Source organism: Dunckerocampus dactyliophorus, chromosome 15 (genome assembly GCF_027744805.1).
Source record: "Dunckerocampus dactyliophorus isolate RoL2022-P2 chromosome 15, RoL_Ddac_1.1, whole genome shotgun sequence".
NCBI lineage: Eukaryota > Metazoa > Chordata > Actinopteri > Syngnathiformes > Syngnathidae > Dunckerocampus > Dunckerocampus dactyliophorus.
This window is the reverse complement of record NC_072833.1, coordinates 14,220,441-14,239,030: the sequence shown is the minus strand read 5'-3', so window position 1 is coordinate 14,239,030 and position 18,590 is coordinate 14,220,441. Positions and strand designations below refer to the sequence as shown.

General features: G+C 41.6%; 1 protein-coding gene across 16 annotated transcripts in view; it reads left to right on the top strand.

The window, feature by feature from the left end:
* Window positions 1-18,590, top strand: part of LOC129194612 (adhesion G protein-coupled receptor L3-like) — a 197,573-nt gene that overhangs the window by 101,921 nt on the left and 77,062 nt on the right. For 10 of the 16 annotated variants that reach the window (XM_054799789.1, XM_054799783.1, XM_054799791.1 and 7 more), the window contains exons 5-7: window positions 6,167-6,276; window positions 14,691-14,706; window positions 16,805-17,613. In XM_054799789.1, the coding sequence (XP_054655764.1) occupies window positions 6,167-6,276; window positions 14,691-14,706; window positions 16,805-17,613 (935 nt within the window). The remainder of the gene's footprint in view (window positions 1-6,166; window positions 6,277-14,690; window positions 14,707-16,804; window positions 17,614-18,590) is intronic. The other 6 variants (XM_054799784.1, XM_054799797.1, XM_054799796.1 and 3 more) reach the window with 1 other exon arrangement.

The following is an 18,590-nucleotide window of genomic DNA, read 5'->3' as shown; positions in this document are numbered from 1 at the left end:
GCTTTTATTTTGATGGCCCGGCTTACCAGATAGAGGAAGCTTTACGCCAAGTTTGCCTGAGTGTTGCTGAAGGGACTGGAAGACGGTTGTGTTTTTGGTTGACATTTTTTATTACATTTTTTTTTAATTCAGACAAAAGTCAACATATACAAAAAAATATGACATCAATTTCAAGTTAATTTCCAGGATGAAATAGTGCCACAAAAGGCTCCAAAACAGAACGAAGGTATACTGTACATAATTAACCAAATAAATGGCAAACAAGAAAAGGAAGGAAAATGTAATTCTAAACTAGTGGTTTTCCTACAAGATTTACATAATGAATTGGATGAGATACTGTAGTTCCACATCTGATGGCGCTCACAGAGGGCCAAGGAATGCTCAGATCGTTTGTGTGTATGCTCAGACACTGGAAAAAGCAGGGGGAACGTAGGTCTCATGTGACATTTTTTAGGACGAGTTTTGCCAAAGAAAAAGCAACAAGTGTAGTTAATTCAGGTAAATAATGCACAGAGCAGCGATAAAAAGGATTTTTGCATGTAGGTCAACATGAAATCTTCAGGATTAAGTGCGCAATCATCCCGCTGCATATGAAGCATGTTTGTTTAATCCCTCAAGAGGAAAGAAGTTGTTATTCCAAACTATGATTGCATTTTCAGATTTGGTCCCAGCTTAGCTTCTGTTGACAAATGTAAAAAGAAATAAACATAAATACACTGTAATTGTTGGACATTTTGGACGAGTCGTACTAGTTAAATCTTCCCTGTACGTCTTACATTGCTGTCATAAATGTGACACAAATAAACAAAAACATATTTAGTGTTTATGAATTACAATTCTTTTTTAAACATGAACACAATAGGGGTCTCACCATTTATATTTGATAAAGCGGGTCTACTCTGAGCTTCTCCCGGATGGCCGAGCTCCTCACCCTATCTCCTGGGTTCAGTCCAGCCAAACCCATTTCTCCTGCTTGTATCCGCGGTCTTGCTCTTTCAGTCACTACCCAAAGCCCGTGGCCATAGGTCAGGGTAGGAACGCAGTCCGATAGAGCGACCGCATTACCACAGACGCTGTGCCTATTTGCCTGTCGACGTCACTCTCCAACATTCTTTTACTCGTGAACAAGACCCACGACCGGGATGAAACCACCGTGCATCTCCTGTAAACAAGGTTCAACGGTCGTAGTCTTCTATCCAGCACTCTGGAGAAGACTTTTCCAAGGTGGCTGAAGAGTGTGATCCTGTTGTTGTTGGAACACACCCTCCAGTCACCCTTTTTGAAAATCCGAAGGTATTGTTCCCGACTTCCAATGTTGAAGAGACGTGTTAACCAGGGTAGTCCCACAACATCGAGAGTCTCAAGGAATTTCGAACGGAACCTGTCCACCCCTGGTGCCTACTTATTGACTACCTTAACTACCTCAGTCATGGTGATGGTCTCTGTCCTCAGATTCTGCTTCCTCTTCGAAAGGTGTGTCAGTGGAATTTAGAGGGGACTCAAAGTATTTCTTCCACCGCGCAATTATGTCCTCAGTTGAGGTCAGCAGGCTGCGGACAGTGTGGACAGGGCACTGCTTCTGCTTTCAGAAGTGTCGGATGGTTTGCCGGAGCCTCTTCGAAGCCGATGAAAAATCATGCTCCATGGCCTCATAGAAAAAATCATGCTCCATGGCCTCATAGAACTCCCCCCATACCCGAGTTTTTGCTTCAGCCGAAGGCACGCACCGCTTCGTCTGCCTGGACTTCCCAGCTGCTTCAGGAGTCCAATAAGCCGTCCTTGGTCAGTAAGACTCCTTCTTCAGCTTGACAGCACCTCTAACTTCTGGTGTCCACCATCAGGTTCAGGGGTTGCCGCCATAACTGGTACCGACCACCTTGCCACCACAACTCTAATCGGCCACCTCAGCAGTGGAGTCACGGAATATGACCCATTCAGACTCAATATCCTCGGCCGCGTGCGGGATGCAGGCGAAGCTCTGCAGGAGGTGCGAGTTGAAGACTTGTCGCACGGGAGACTTCAAAAATGTTCCAAACGCTTCAAACGTTCCCAGCACACCCTCAATATACACTTGGGTCTGTCAGGTCTGGCCAGCATCCCCCCCCCGCCATTTCATCCAGGTGCACCCTCTCCTTCCACCTTTGTCCATATGGTCTGCATCACTCTTTGTCTGACCGTCACCTAAGACACGTTTGCCTTGGCGATCCAACCAGAAGCATTTAGCCCCGACAACATAGGTCCTCGGATCACTCAAGCCCCACCACCACGATAAGGTTGTGATTCGTGGAGAGGAATCCATCATGATGAAAATAAAAAGAGAAATAAAATGTGCTGTATTTTTGTAGGAAACCGGGCGGTGGTTGAATTGTGTACAATATATATAATAAATAGCAAAACATTTTAGAAAAAAAATAATAAAAAACATGAATAAAAATACAAATTGCATGGGAGTTTTTTAAAATGTGTTGCTCAACTATGCTGTAATATTCTGTATTTTTGTAGGGATGGGCACAACAGCGTGATCAAATCAAAGAACAAATTTAAAAAGTGACATTTTTTTCAAGTACCGTAATAAATATACATCTATATTAAACACATTTAAACAAAAAAACAAAAAATAGTCCAACTTGAAATTTACAATAATTTACAATGATTTTTTCTCACAGTGGCTCATTATCCCACACTTCTAAAAGCAAAACGTATGCTGTACTACAATGTTCTCCCTAATTTTCCAAGTATCTGAGCATACACAAAAACGAGCATCCCTTGGATCTCTGTGAGCGGCATCAGACGTGCACACTGTCAACCTGTCCAAAACCTGAGATGTGAGAACTTCCATCCTGTCATATTTTCTATACAGTATGACTGGTTTCAAACAGACGGCAAGGAGGATTCCACAATGTAGCTTTCTTTATTCCATACCTCAGACAAAACAAGCCGTGGTCTCATACAATTAACCATCTGAAGAAGTGTAAAAAAAAACCTAGTTTATCATTTTATTTTCTTTATTTTCCTGTTTATAATGTTTATTAAGTATACTTTAATTTCCTTATTTGACTTTCACTTTCGGTTTGAAAGCAGCCTGGAAATTTACTGGAAATTGATGGCATGTTTGTTGTGTATGTTTACTTTTGTCCAAAAAAACTAACTCAATAAATAAAATTAACTCTCAACCGACCTTTCGGTCCCTTCAGCAACACAAACTTGGCGTAACACTTCCTGTATCCGGTACGTCCAGCCATCAAAATAAAAGCACGGCAGTAAAACATGCACAGTTGCTCCACACATTCACTCGGAGAACTGGCTTGCTACTTTGGCTGTGCAGCATTTATAAAGCAGCCCTTTCGCATTCAAAAATGAAAAAAATCTCACCCAGTTTCACCTCTTGTTCTTCTCTTTCCACACTCCGACAGCCATCCATCCATCCAGCAATCCTTTTTCTATGCCGCTTATCCTCACTAGAGTCGCGGGGGTATGCTAGAGCCTCTCCGACAGTCAGTCCACCTTAAAAGAACCACTTTTTTTTTTTTTTTTTTTACTTTGGCTTGGTGAGTCGCTGTTGCACTGCCCATTTGTTTCGCCATAATACGGGGTTAGCAAGCAGTATTAACTGTAAGCTAACCTGCAAAGCAGCGGCATGTGCTACGTAACACGCTGTTAATGAATTGATTGGCTGTGGAAGCAAATACGTGCAAGCTGGATGTCATCCTTAGCTGGACACGAGTGTTCATCATTGTGTTATACAGTATGTTAACCGCTTGTTGTTCCCTGTCACTCGCTGAGTTGCATTGCAAAATGGTATAGAATAAATTGTTACATGTTTATTTCATTTACAGTTCAGCTTTGGTTGCGCAGAGAACTCGAAAGCAGTGCGCGATTGCGCACGCGCGCAGCTTAGCGGGAGCGTTGCTGTACTATGCTATGCCATGCGACGATACGCTAAACTCCGCACAGCCACGAGGTGTCATGGGATTGCTCCACTTAACCCCCCCCACCAAAACATACGCTAGGCTATGTTATGCTATTCTCTACTATGCCATGCTAGGTGTCTTGGGATTGCTACTGCATAATGTCCTGTGATGCACTAACCCTGCCGTGATCCTGCTCGATTCACTTCTTTTTCATTTCTCTGCGTGCATGTTACATTTCAGAGAGGGGCTGCATTGTCTTTTACGTGACACCTGACCTCCCACCTATCCCCAGATACCAACCCCCCACTGCGCCCCCACGTGAAAAGAATAAAAGGAGATAATTGTTTCTCCGTCACAATGAGCCCTTATTTACTTGAGTGGCATTTACTGCCTAGTAAGCGTGGGTGGGTGGTCTTCAGGGATGGGGGGTCTCGCTATGTGGTTCATGAAGCCATAAAGGAAGCTGACTGTATCTCATTACAGCATTATTTTCCCTCTCATGACTTGGATTGATTAGTGGGCAGCCAATCAATGTTAATTAAGGTGTAGAGGGTCCTTTAATTGTGCTGTATGAATCATTGTGTCAGACCACCACCCATCCTGCCTTGACCTTCAAAGGGTAAATGGTATTTACTGTATGGCAAAGATAATGATGGTATAGATTCAGAGCATTGCTACAAATTAGGGATGTAACCTCTGCTTCTATGGCTATCATCGTATTTCTTTTTTGCGCCGTCACTGGTAGTGAAACAAAAAGTTTGTTATAGTAAAGGCGTAGTTTCATGAGATTTTGAGACTGTACCATTTTTGTACCATCTAGAAATTTGCTTGGTTTTCCATCCATCCATTTTCTATACCGCTTCTCCTCTTTAGGGCCCAGCTGACTTCGGGCGAGAGGCGGGGTACACCCTGGACTGGTCGCCAGCCAATCGCAGGGCACATATAGACAAACAACCATTCACACTCACATTCATACCACACAAAATGCCCAAGAGAGAATCAAACCCAGATCTTCCCGATCTCCAGACCATTACTGTGTTGGCCAGCATGCTAACCACTAGACCACCGTGCGGCCCTGCTTGGTTGTCCATATGAAAAATGTCAAACAAATATATCCTCAAAAAAAATCTTTAAATGTCATATTTGTGTTTGTTTGTGTCATCTTGCTCCATGATGATACTATTTTTGATTCTGAGGGGCAAATCTTTCCTTGTTGCAAACAAGAAAACAATAAAAAATAGCATCAAATAGAAGTGAAACTAATCTTCCAACATTGTATTTTTGTTTGTTTTTGTCATCTGTCTGACGTAACGTGACTGGAGTGTACCATTTTTGACTTCGAGATGGGCGCAACTCATCCATTTAGACTCCAATTGTCAAATAGAAAAAGAAAATCCCCCAAAAATGTAAACATAAAAAAACTGCAATTTTTTAGTTTTTGTTTGTTTGGTTGTCTGTCCATGTGACATCGCATGACAGGACACAACCATTTTCCAGATAGCGCTTGACATTTAGCGCTTCCGTCGTGACTGAAACAACGAAATGCCACGTGAAAATTTTCTGCTGGCTTCAAAACAGAAAAGGACAAGGAGTTATTTGAGAATAATGACAGGTACAATAAACAACAGGTACACATAAACTTGCATGCCAGGAGAGAAACCAATACATCTTGACTCGACGGTTTCGTGAAAGAAATCTCTACCCTCTTGTGTGACGCTACTACCGGTATATAGGATGCATATATGATGGGAGGAGCCAACTAAAATGAGGGGAAGGCTATGTGGGACCTATGGAGGACATCCAACACAAAGGATCAGAAGATATCATTACATGCTGGCATCTAAGAAGTGTCAAATCATCATATGATATCATCAGAAAACACACAAAGAAGGCTACTATCAAGAATATTATTTGATTATTAATGATGATCTGACACAAAACTGGAAAAAATATCGTCAAAGTGAAAAAAGTACAGTATTTTTGTTTTTCCTTGTTTCGTCGTTGTCCATTTTTGATTCTGGGTCAGGAGCAACTCTTCACTTGTGACTCAAATGTCAAAAGAAAGAAAAAAAAAGTCTTGAAACAGCATATTTTTGTTTGTTTGGTTGTCTGTTCTTAGGACGTAGCATGACTAGATCATACTATTTATGATTTCGGGTAGGAGACAGCTTCCACTGTGACTCAAATGACAAAAACATCCTCATTGTTACAATTATTCCTCATTTCCTCCCAATTTTTTTCCTTTTCTCTTTCAGATGTAATAACCGGACCCAGTGCGCCGTCATTGCTGGCCCGGATGTGTTTCCAGATCCCTGTCCTGGAACGTACAAATATCTGGAAGTCCAGTATGAATGTGTGCCCTTCAGTATGTACTCCCTCTTTTTCTCTCAACATTCATTTCCTGTTTTGTGACTCATCAACGCTCTTTTTATTAGCGCAAAAACACTGAATGTGATGACTAGCACTGATGTGACCTCGACGTTTCCGCGTGTAAAAATCATCACGTTAATCACCAGGGCGGAAATGTTTACCCGCTTGTGTGACACTGTCGGAATCAGGTGTTAATGCGAATCGAGGGCTTTTTTAGCATCATGCACTAAGAGACTATGTTGGTGCCCTCCGAAATTGACGAATAGCAGATTTGCTGCACTTTAAGGCACAGAAACAGACTTCTACTGTCCCTCAGACCTACCCCCAGACAGGAGTCACTTTAGGGGTACAAAATCGTGTCAATTTGGTGGTAGCCTCTAGGTTACAGCCTCTGTACGCAGGACTCCTTTCATCTTAAGGCACAGAAGTTGACTTATCGCTGTCAGATGTCACTCCCAGGGTCCAAAATGTTGTTAATAGGGTGGTTCCCCTCCAAAGTACTGCCTCTGTACGCCTTGAGACACAGAAACGGATGCCGACTGCACTTCAGACGGACGCTTAGTCACTTTAGGAGGTACAGAATCTTGTGAATGGGGTGTTACCCTCCAAGGTACTGCCTCTGCATGCTTCACTTTTACTGGACTTGTTCCACCATGAGGCCTTCAGACCTATCCCCAGACCTCATGCCCTTTTGGTTCTCGTGTAGTGGTCCTTGCTGACATGCAAAAACCTTGGGCTTGTCCATACGGCCCGCTTGGAAAACCCTCTCAATTGGTCTGCCCAGTAGCTAAGCTCTTTAAGAGAGTCTTGTTGGAAAACTGCCTGGTTGCTTTGTTCCTGGTGTGTTCCCGTGAGGGAAGCAGGGTCTTCAGGGTATGACTGAATATGGTCGTAATTTTTAGTAGTGACTTTCCATCTAGTTGCATGGTCCATGTATTTCCTTACATGCGCTCATGTGAGGCCAGCTCAAGGTCATCTGAAGTGCAAGATCAATAGACATCCTGTAAGTTACATTATTGATTTTATTAATAGAAGATTGGACCCGGCCGCTAGCTGACTATTCATCATGTTTTCATTTCAACAACCATTGTTTGATGAGTGTGTGTGTTTAGACGGGAAGCCACAATGGCAGCCATGTTTGTTAGCTTGTGTATCTCCTCCCCTCGTGCACTTTCTAGATTACCTTTAGGCAGAACCTTTATGAAGACCCATAAACATGTCCAATAGATGGCATTCGTCTCCGCCCCCTTTGCTCGCTCTGCTGCCCGTCTATTCTTCTTTGTTAAAGCCTTTCACTGTAGCAACAGCTCCTCCCTAGAAAATCAGATGCCTATTGAGGTTGCAAAGTTAGGAATTTGACCAACATTGTCATAAAAAGTCAGGCAAAATAAATGTCTACTGTCTGTTAAACAAGCATCAATGGACTAGCAACACAATATGTTCCCTTTTTATTGGGCTTTTTGCGGCTTTTTTGCTACAGCAGGCACTTGTCATCACAGATAAAGTGCAGTGTTTTATCGTTTTTAAGTACAAACTAAATAATGAACCAACATTTTAGTAAATAATCAAACATAACATAACATACTTTACAAACATGCTGACATCACTCATACCCTTTGCTAAACACGCTAGCACAAGCTAACACACACTGCTGTTGTAAACACCTGAGTTCCGCATGATGGCTAGAACTGCTGCTGCTGGATAGAAGTGCTATCACGGAGACAGGAATGGACTGCTTGTATCGAAGTGTGTGTCGGGGATTTTAAATGCAGGCCGATAGTTTTTTTTTGGCTGATATCGGTCCAAAATCCATTATTGATATCTTCTCGAGACATCTCTAGTAGATAACTAAGATGCAAGTACCAGACTGCAATTCGGAATTAGACCAAACAACAAATATGCGTACGTTTAAGACTTCAATTTATTGATTTTCCATTTAATAAGGTATGGCAAGATGTTTTATCTTTTTTACTATTAACTTATCAAAGGTGCTGTCCTTCTTTGGCGCCAAATAACACTTTTTTCAACCAAAAAAATATGAGACCGCCACTACCGGCTAGCATATGCTACCAATAGTGGTTTAAGAACAGACTGAACAAATATATGTCAATAATTGGCACAATTACAAGTTAAACATTGTAAAAGTTGTCGTTTGGCCTGAATAAAATGATTGGTGTTCCTGACTTTCACTCGCTGCTGTCTTGTGTACGCATACACGTCTGTGGTACGTGCATATACACAAAAGCAGTCTCAGAGAAGCGACCGACAATTCGGAGCCATTGTGTGGTTCCGACATGCTATACATTCAAGGATAGCTAACATGAACAGCAAAACTTTGCCAAATTGCTATTATTAGCGGACATCAAACTACATGGGGGGTGGCTTGCAATGTTGGAGCAGGAAGAGGGCGAATTTATAATGCTTGAAGCACATTTGAAAGTTAGCATCCTCCATGCAGTACCTAACCAAAGCAGACAGCATGTAAGATGAGGTCATACAATTCGGAATTCCACCGAAATCAAACAAAAGAAATGTGCATACGTTTAGAACTCAGGTTCTTGATGATCAACTGATTTCTTTCTTTCTTTCTTGTTCTTTTTGTGCTATTTTTACACCTGTCATGACTTATCCAAGTTAAGGTACAATGTTTAAGCATTGTATCCGATTTACTAAGAGATTGAATGTCTCACATATCAAACAATAACGTTTCAGAGGAAACTAAGGGCAAACTAAACCTTGAATGATACATTGTAAAGTTGATGGTTCTTTGAACTTGATAGGGTTAGTATTGTCATTTAGCTGCTGTTTGTTGCAAATAAGGACAACATAACACAACAGGTTGCACATCCTCTTCCAAAGTTCGCAAACAAGAGCCAAGACATAATCGCACAATTCCATTTATTCATTTATTTAGCTTTGTTTACGAGCACTTCCTGCCTAATTGCTTTTTAATCCATTTTGCTAATAATAACAAGACACAGAGCTAGCAGCGTGACGTGAGCCCCAGTCCAGTAATGAGACTAGCATGTTTTTGGCAAGCGCTAAGAAACACCTGCTCCCAACGTCTGGCCTTCTGTGTTGGCAGGTGAGACCATAAAATGGATTCCTCTGCACACAAGCATGGCTTACAATGCAGCATGCCTAATGTGGCGTGATGATTCAGTGGTCACGCTGCAGGTAAACGCCACTTGTGTGACCAGGACGCTCATTTGTCCTGTTTTGTCATGTGCTCCTAAAGGCAGCATGCAGGCAGAGGTAGCTTCTTTGATACCCTAGAGCAGGGGTAGGGAACCAACGGCTCGGGGGCCAGATGTGGCTCTTTTGATGACTGCATCTGGCTCTCAGACATGTCTTAACACAATAAAATGTATTTATTAAAATTTTTGTTCACTGACATTTTAAAGTAAAACACCACACAAAAAAAGAACGTTAAAAAGAATGTTGAAAATATAAAACTGTCTTGTACATGATGATGATCCATGCATCCATTTTGTAGTGCAATGCGGGTGGCCAGTGCCAATCCGGGTCAGACACCAAAACTCGATTATGACTGGATAATGCAGCAGCCTACCCTGGTCATTGAAAGGTCAAGAAGTAAACTTCCCTCCTTAATTTGATAGTCGGCTAGCCAACACTTTTGACAAAGAATGCAGCACCAGAAGTAGCATTAATGATAAGAAGTATTTTATTTATTATTGATTAGCTTCAGTATAACAACGTTATTAAAAAGAATGAATTCAGAGACTCTAAAATTGTTGGTCTTGCTTAAAAATGCATGCATTCAGTTGTAGTCACTCTTAAATGTGGCTTTCATGGCTCTCTTTGCCAAAAAGGTTCCCGAACCCTGCCTTGGAGATTGGGACCAAAAAGTTTTCAAATGTCTTCAAAGTGGCACAAAATAGCAAAGTTGGAACATGTGAGAGATTTGAGGGTTTTACGTTTCACAATGCACCGTGGTCATCTTGTTTTTACACTGTTTTATTTTCGTTCATTCCTGTGAGTCACATTTTCTGGATGTTCCTGAACATTCCTGAAATACTTTTTTAGTGGTTAACTTCTTTTCTACACTTGTAAAATTGAATTAAATTGAAATGAATGAAATGAAAATGTTCACCAAGCAACATCGTGCGCCACATCTTCATCATTAAAAGTCCAAACTCAGTATTTTGTCATTTGCCGTAACAGTTTTGTTGTGGTTATAATTTGACACTGGAACAGACTATTTTTATTTCCAATATTTCTGAAAAATGAAAAAAGGGTCTACTTTTAACAATAATAGTGGTGAAGGTATTTTTACACTTTCATGTCTTCGTCATTGAAAGTTAAAGACGAGTGTTTTCCTGTTTTTTATGTTTTGATGTTTTAACTCTATTAGTGGTTAGTTTCTTCTTACACTTTTGTAGCAATATGTAACAATAAACTCTCTTCTCTTATTAAAAACAATAATAATATTTTAAGTCTTTTTTTCGGCATTTGTCATCTGTCTATTGACTACTGTTTTGACTTTTTGGTGCAGATTTTTCCCTTTTGTAAACCCGAAGCTGTTGTTTCTCTCCCATAAACAACAAGATGCAGCGCATGAGATTAAAAGGAAAGCGGGCTTTTGTGTCACAAAAATCAAAGCCTCCATCTAAATCTGAACGTTTTGTCGAGGTGCCAGGTGTGCAGCATCAAGCGCTAATTAGAGGCGTGTCTCTTCAGGGGGTCTCCATTCTAATTAGACATCCCTGTGCTAATCAATGTCCAGTTTGTTTATTCCCACGCTGTTTGCTGGCATCCAGTCACTTAAGATGTAGGCACAATCACCCTCCAGCTCATTTCGGAGCATTTGCACCAGTTTTTGGTTCAGTACAGCCTTTCAAATGCATTTGAAAAGCAATAATGGTCTTTTTCCTTCTCTACTTTTGCTTCTTTCCTCGTTTTTTCTTCGTTTTCCTTGTTGCAACCTGTTGTAGCTGATATAGCGGAATTCTTGCAATTTTGCAACATTATTTTTTTTGAGTGCATCCTTTCAGAAACACAAAATTGTCACTTTCCTCTTCCGTTTCACCTCTGCATCGTTCCTCATTTGAAGAGAACGCAATGTTGCGCTGCGATAACGTAACATTTTTGGGTTTTCTCTCCTTGTTTTTCTTGGTTTCCTTAGTTTTGCTTCGTTAGAACTACTTTTCTCATTTGAGGAGAACTCAGTTTAGAGATGATACAGTGGAATTTGCTATGTTTCTATGAATTTGCTAGTTGCCGGCAATGGCCAGCTAGGGCTCCTCTGTTGGCCTAAACACTGTCAGAAGCACTGACCTACATTTATCTTAAATTCTAATATTTGTTCCATGAAATTGTGTTAATTTATTACCAACAGTCTCTTATCTTTATTTTACAGCGTGTCTCTGAGCTGCACTGTTCCCAGTACATGTACTGTACAGTATGTGTATGCTACGTTGTTTTTAGTCAGATTTGAGCTTTTATGTGTTGCCATATCTACTGTATGTAATCTGCCCAGCGCCTTCAGAATCAGGACTGCTGGCCCATGTCACATACACACTATTAGCAATGAGGCAAATTTCAGATTAGCCCCACAAAGGCCAACTAGCTGGCTCACAGTAACATCAGCATTTTTCCTCTGATTGGTTGATACCCGTGACCCTCGTGAGGATAAGCGGCATAGAGATGGATGGATGGATGGATGGATGGATGGATGGATGGATGGATGGATGGATGGTCATTTTGCCTCATATGCTTTTAATTCCTGCTCTTTGTTTTTCCTCATTTGTCCGTGTTTTGGCGTTTTACTCATTTCTCACTGATTTTGTGAAATTTGCAAACAAACTAACTGTATTTTTTTTTTCAAGGTTCCGTCCACGAGACAATGTTTTGTGTTTTTTGACGACCCTTGCTTTGACTTCCTGCTGTACCTCGTCCTACCTAGCATGGGTGCTTTGTCTTGGGGCAATTGCCAAGTCCTCGTGTCCAAAAAAATTCGCCCCAAATCCCCCCCCGCCCACCCGCCCGCCCCGTGTTGTCAAGGTTATATGATAACGCCTTCGTAGCACAAGCGACGAGCACAAAGAGAGTACTGTCGAGAAATGTAGCGACGAGGAAAATGACGGGACAAAGGAGGATCCAGCGAGACGACGTCCTCCCCTGTCCTTAGGCACATGCTATTCAAAGCCACGTAATTTGTGTCATTAATTAAAAAGCTGATGGGATGGCGTTAAGGGGGGGATATGGCCGCCGCTCCTCGATGAATCTCTATTATCCGTCTAATGACACCATTCTGATACCTCTCTCTGCCATTAGAGCAAAATTGGGAAGCGTTAATTATTCAAGTGGAAATCCATGCAGCTGTTAGCGGCTGTATGCTAAGCAGGAAGTAGACTCAGCACTGGAAATCATAAGAATAGTAATGATTCATTTATGGATCAAGATTCAAGGGTTTTGCCACCTTGTTGAGCAATTTTGTGTTTTGGGGATATGGGAGACAATGGTTCCTGTTCTGCTTCACTTTGCCGTATTTCCTGATCCAAGGAGTTAGTTGCTGATTGCGACAGATTACATAAAGTTTGTGACTTTTAAAGCGTAAAATAATTGGTCAAAAACGACCGTATTTGCATATGGCCTCTTCTGCTTCACTTTCAGTTCTGTATTTGCTTATGGGAAATGTTTATGTCATGTTTGTTTTTGAAGCTTTTTAATTATATCATTTTTCAAAAACGTTTCAAAAACTATTTGAATCGGAGTGTCCAATTCTGCTTCGTTTTGGCATATTTCCTTGTTGAGGAATTTTCAAGTTCTTTTAGACTGAAGCCAGCCTGCACTTGAAAAGGCTGAGAGGATCCTAGAGGCCGCTTTGTCAACTGGACTCCAGTAGATTTTCTTGAGTTTTTATTTAACACTTCAACTACTGTATTTACAGGAGCCTGTCAGGTTAGGTTGATAACGTTTGAATCAGAGAGGGATATCATCGAATTACTACTCAGACTCAACACAGTTGTATCTTAGAATTATTTAGATTTAACTGTAATTTGTGCACACCTGGAGGCTAAACGGTGGATTAGGCAAACTGTACCTGTGGATTTGTCCTCACCAAATATGACATTGCTATTATTAAACCAAATATAAAAGTAACCAAAATCGAGAACATCTAGAAATGGACGTTTATTTTTTTTCAAACAAACAAAAATGTATAGTTTGAAGTCCTTACCCGGCCACTGCACTGTCAATCCTACCAAGCTAACAGGGCTAACATCACACACGTCCATAAATCACTCATGAAGCTTATGTCCATATTTCCATCTATCAGCGTATGCAGCCGTGTGGGGATCATGTCGTATTTTGCTGGCAAACATACATCCCAAAAATAGTGGGGCTATTTTGTATTTTTTTAGCAGTGCTGCCGTCTTCATAGTCTTTCAAAACCCCGTCGTAGCGATGCTGGCATTTCAGGTGGCCGAGAAGGTAGAGCGGTCCCACAGGATCGACCAGGATCTACGCCATGTTTGTTTACAAGTGAGCTCATGGGAGGTGTGAAGCGCATCACAGAAAAGGAGCGCTTGATTTGCTCACCTGAGCCCAGTGACACACACCACAGTACGTGTATTGGAAGGTTTTTATTAGTGATCGATGATCTGAGCTATTTTTAAAGGATTTATTGGTATGATGTCATAATTCCTCATAATTATCGGAGCGATTAGTCCACCCCTAGTAATCAGTAAACAGTAAAGAAGAAATGGATATTGTAAACTGTATAACTGGATGAATATTGGAGAACAAAAATAGAAGAAGTACAACATTTTAACCATACAGTATATATCTGAAAAGTTACAAATGTACAATAGCACCCCTTTAAAATAATTTGTCAAAAACATCTACTATTTGAATTCCAGTGTCCTATTCTGCTTCACTTTGCCATATTTCCTTGTCAGAAGACAACTGTTTTATGATTTTGACAAATATTTCATAATCTGAGGACACAAAGTATGTGGTGTTTGAAGCTTACAATAATTAGTCGAAATTGTCAACAATTAGCCTCGTATGGTCCTGTTCTTCTGCATCGGAAGGCCACCGTGCTGTGATTTCGCTGAATATCAGAAAGTTTACGATATGTTAGCTTAACAGAATTTGTAAAAGAAACGTCAGCTATTTGAATAGTAGCTTGTTATTCTGCTCTCGTCGAAGGATTACCATATTGTGATTCCGACGAATATTTCCTCATCTGAGTTGTTCTCCACTGTGATTCCAGTATGGGAAAGGTTCCCGACATGTTTGCTTCGAAGAATTCTTCAAAAACTTTGACTTCGGCATGTTTCCGTGTTTGCGGAGTGCTGTATTGTGATTCTTTTTATATTGTGATAAATCAGTTTTAATTAATCTGTCTTTTTCTCTCTTTTTCCCCTTCATGCCTAAAAACAGAAGTGGAGCAAAAAGGTAACTAAATGCCAATAATTGTCTTTATTATTATTATTTTTATGATTATTAAAAAATTGCCATTCAGTGTAAATATTTTGACATAAATACAGCAGATGTGCCTTGGATGGGTTTTTTTTTCAATCTCATTTTCTTCTCCAAGCGGAGCCTTATCAGCCGCATACCATTAAAGCTAACGCTATATAGGCTGATCAATAGCTTGTCCAATAAGCTGTCAGCATATTTTGATTATAGCTCTAACACGATGATGGCTATAACCTTCAGGGACTCGCTAATCAATACAGGGGAGAGATTATAGCAGCCATATTCATACCTTATCAGCTTATTCACGAGCTGTAAAAGTGTTATCTTTCTGACAATAAAATGGTGTTTTTTAAGAACGTAAACAACATTCTCACAAATGGCTCAATTGCATTTTTCTTTGTGCGTCCTCTTAAAGAGACCAAGCATGAAATGTTCCAAAAGTACTTCAGAGCTAGGGACCGCTATCTGCAATGCATTGTGGGTTGGAAAAAATACCAAAAACAGATGAGTCTGTCCAATAGACTTACAAGAATAAGTACGATGTAAAAACTATTTGCGTTGTGTCTGTCCGTGTTGTGGGAGGTTTTTTTTTACTGAGATTGTGATATCAGAAAGGTTTTCAAAACTTTGTTACTCGACATATCGTCCTATTCTGCTTGAGTTGGTTATATATCGTACAGTAGTAGTGCAGTACAGTAGACGCCCCTGCAACGTAAATAATCAGTTCCGAGACTGTTTACGTTATAGGGTTTTTACGTTTTTACGTTACACGCCTCTAACGTTTTTACGTTATATTACATGTATTTTACGTAAAATACATGTAAATAGCCTAATCCGTTCCAAGATCTTCCCAAACTCACCCCTTTGGCCACGATGAGGAAGGGAGGTTGAAGGGAGAAGCCTGTCTCTCACACAAACTCATGTACGTGCTGTATAAGTCAGCCAATGACATGAGAGCGTAGGCGGTGCCCCGATAATCAGCCAATGAGAGTGTGAAGCGTCAGAAGGCGTCACCAAGTGTACTCTGTTAGTCATGGAAAATGTTTCCCTCTCTCTGTCGCGCGAGCTATTCAAATCGAATTTCTGAACTTGCACCGACTTGACGCTTTACGTCAGGGGTCACCAACGTTTTTCCTTGTGAGAGCTACGTTTACAAAATGAAAATGGCCAAGAGCTACTCATTTTTGTAACATTTATTTTCAGAGCTTATTTTAAACCCAAACAAAGCGAATATGCTTGTTTTACCAGAACATTAACAAAATGCTGGTGTCCACAACTCACGTTTTGTATGTTCTTTCATTATTAACTGAAAACTTGAATAAAAAGCAGGCTTGCGGGCACCTCATGTGGTCGTGGGGGGCTACCTGGTGCCCGCGGGCACCACGTTGGTGACCCCTGCTTTACGTTATATGGAATTTCTTACGATACGATGCAAAAACTTTACATAAATTCTTTACGTTCAGTGGAATTTCCGTAAAAGGAGGTTTACGTTATGCGATGTACTACTGTATTTTGATTCCAACTCTCTTCCAATGAGTACTGCACAGTGATTATGATGGTTTTAGGGAAAGTTGTTTAAAGCTTGTGTTTTGCTTCACTAGCAACCGTCAACTCACAATGCATGATTATAAAATAGTAAAAGAATTCTTTAAAATATATAATTGTATTTTGACTATAATAAAAATTATTATTACAAATTCTGAATGCATATTTTTACATTTTACGGCATACATTTAGGGCATTTTTTGTATACGGAGTGGAGCTCCAGTGAAGCTCCATTTTCCAAGCTCCTCGGGGGCCGTCAATACGACACTAACCCAACATCATACCACCCGGGCACATCCCCCTCCACAGCTTAGAGGAACTACTCATATGCCATGTGTCAATGGGGACACACTTTTTTTTCTTACCTGCGGGGTATACAAACATCTTTAGAGATTACAAGAAAGAGACATTTGTGTTTTTCTGCTTTTTAGCCACTTGACGGATTTGTAGCTAGAAGAAACTGCCATCACAAAAGCCTAAACGCCACTACCTGCCAATGTAACTCCGTACTTGTTTTTTCCCTATTTTGGCTCCTCAGTATTCCTGTGCCCAGGGCTTCTCCGCAGGGTCTACCAGAGCGAACACCTCTTCGAATCAGACCACCAGTCCGGTGCGTGGTGCAAAGATCCTCTCCAAGCTTCTGATAAGATCTACTACATGCCGTGGACGCCGTACCGGACGGATACATTAACCGAGTACTCCTCCAAGGAGGACTTCATCGCTGGGAGGCCAACAACGACGTATAAACTCCCACACCGCGTCGATGGAACCGGCTTTGTGGTGTACGACGGCGCACTGTTCTTCAACAAGGAGCGCACACGCAACATTGTCAAGTTCGACCTGCGGACTCGCATCAAGAGCGGCGAGGCCATCATCGCCAATGCCAACTACCACGACACGTCTCCGTACCGCTGGGGGGGTAAGTCGGACATCGACCTGGCCGTGGACGAGAACGGCCTGTGGGTGATCTACGCCACCGAACAGAACAACGGGCGCATCGTCATCAGCCAGCTCAACCCGTACACACTGCGCGTGGAGGGCACCTGGGACACGGCATACGACAAGCGGTCGGCGTCCAACGCCTTCATGATCTGCGGGATCCTTTATGTGGTGAAATCGGTGTACGAGGATGACGACAATGAAGCCACAGGGAACAAGATCGACTACATCTACAACACGGAGCTGAGTAAAGACGGCTTCCTGGATATCCCATTCCCCAACTCCTATCAGTACATTGCCGCTGTGGATTACAATCCCAGAGACAATCTGCTCTACGTTTGGAACAATTACCATGTTGTGAAGTACTCGCTGGATTTTGGCGTACTGGACAACCGACTTGGTAAGTTCATGTTCTTGGCTACCGCACTGCATGTATAGGTTTGGGATACAGTGAAGAGAATCCTTGCAGAGGGTTTGACCCTGGTTCAGAGTTGCTATCATGGTCCTAAAAATGCCAAATACTTTATACTCCCAATGTTGTGGGAACTCACACTGAAAAGCAGCTCCAAGGTTTCTAGTGCCTGTTTGCGGTAGTTCTTCCCTTGGTGGTTATCAGAAAGGTGCTTTTGGGTGTTTGCACCTTGCAGCCAGGAGGTTCTGAGTTCAAATCTTGGGCTCAGACCTCCTTGTGTCGAGTTAGCAATGTTCGCCCCGTCTACATACTGTTGGTACTTTGGGTACCCCAGGTACTCTGAGCAGTCTGGTTTCCTGCCGACCAGTCTTGGCAACCAGTCTAGGGTGTACCTGGAACGAAGTATTTAGATGGGGACTGCCGTGATAATCAATTCATTTATTCCGGGGATGTTAGTTGCCGTTAGTCCGGAAGGGGGTGGGGGCGGTGTTTGTACAACAAACAGCCCTGTAATCTAATTTGTTGTGCTTAATAAGAGGGAGCTTGTGTGTGTTTTTCTTTTATTGGATATGACTTGTCATGCAAAATCAGCTGCCCTCCAGACGAATGATTACAAATAGTAAACTCTTTGCAGTGGGTAGACAGGTGGAACACACATATATAGACGAATTAATTAAAAAACTGCTCGGGAACGGGGGAGTAAATGAAAACACTGTGGAGTAGTAAAGCATTTGATTGACTGCAGCAAGAAACGTGACAACGTCAAACGTTGAATTGGTGACGGTTCGCGCTGCACGTTTTTTCACAAATTTTTTAGATCGTCAGAGCCAATCCGAGGCAGGGTGGGCTCATCAGGTCGGCGGGATTTGGTAGAAAATTGAGAAAAAAGGCGTAAGTTGAGGAACAGACATTTCTTTTAATTCTGAATTTATTGAACATCTTGGGAGTAATTGTGATGGTTCACT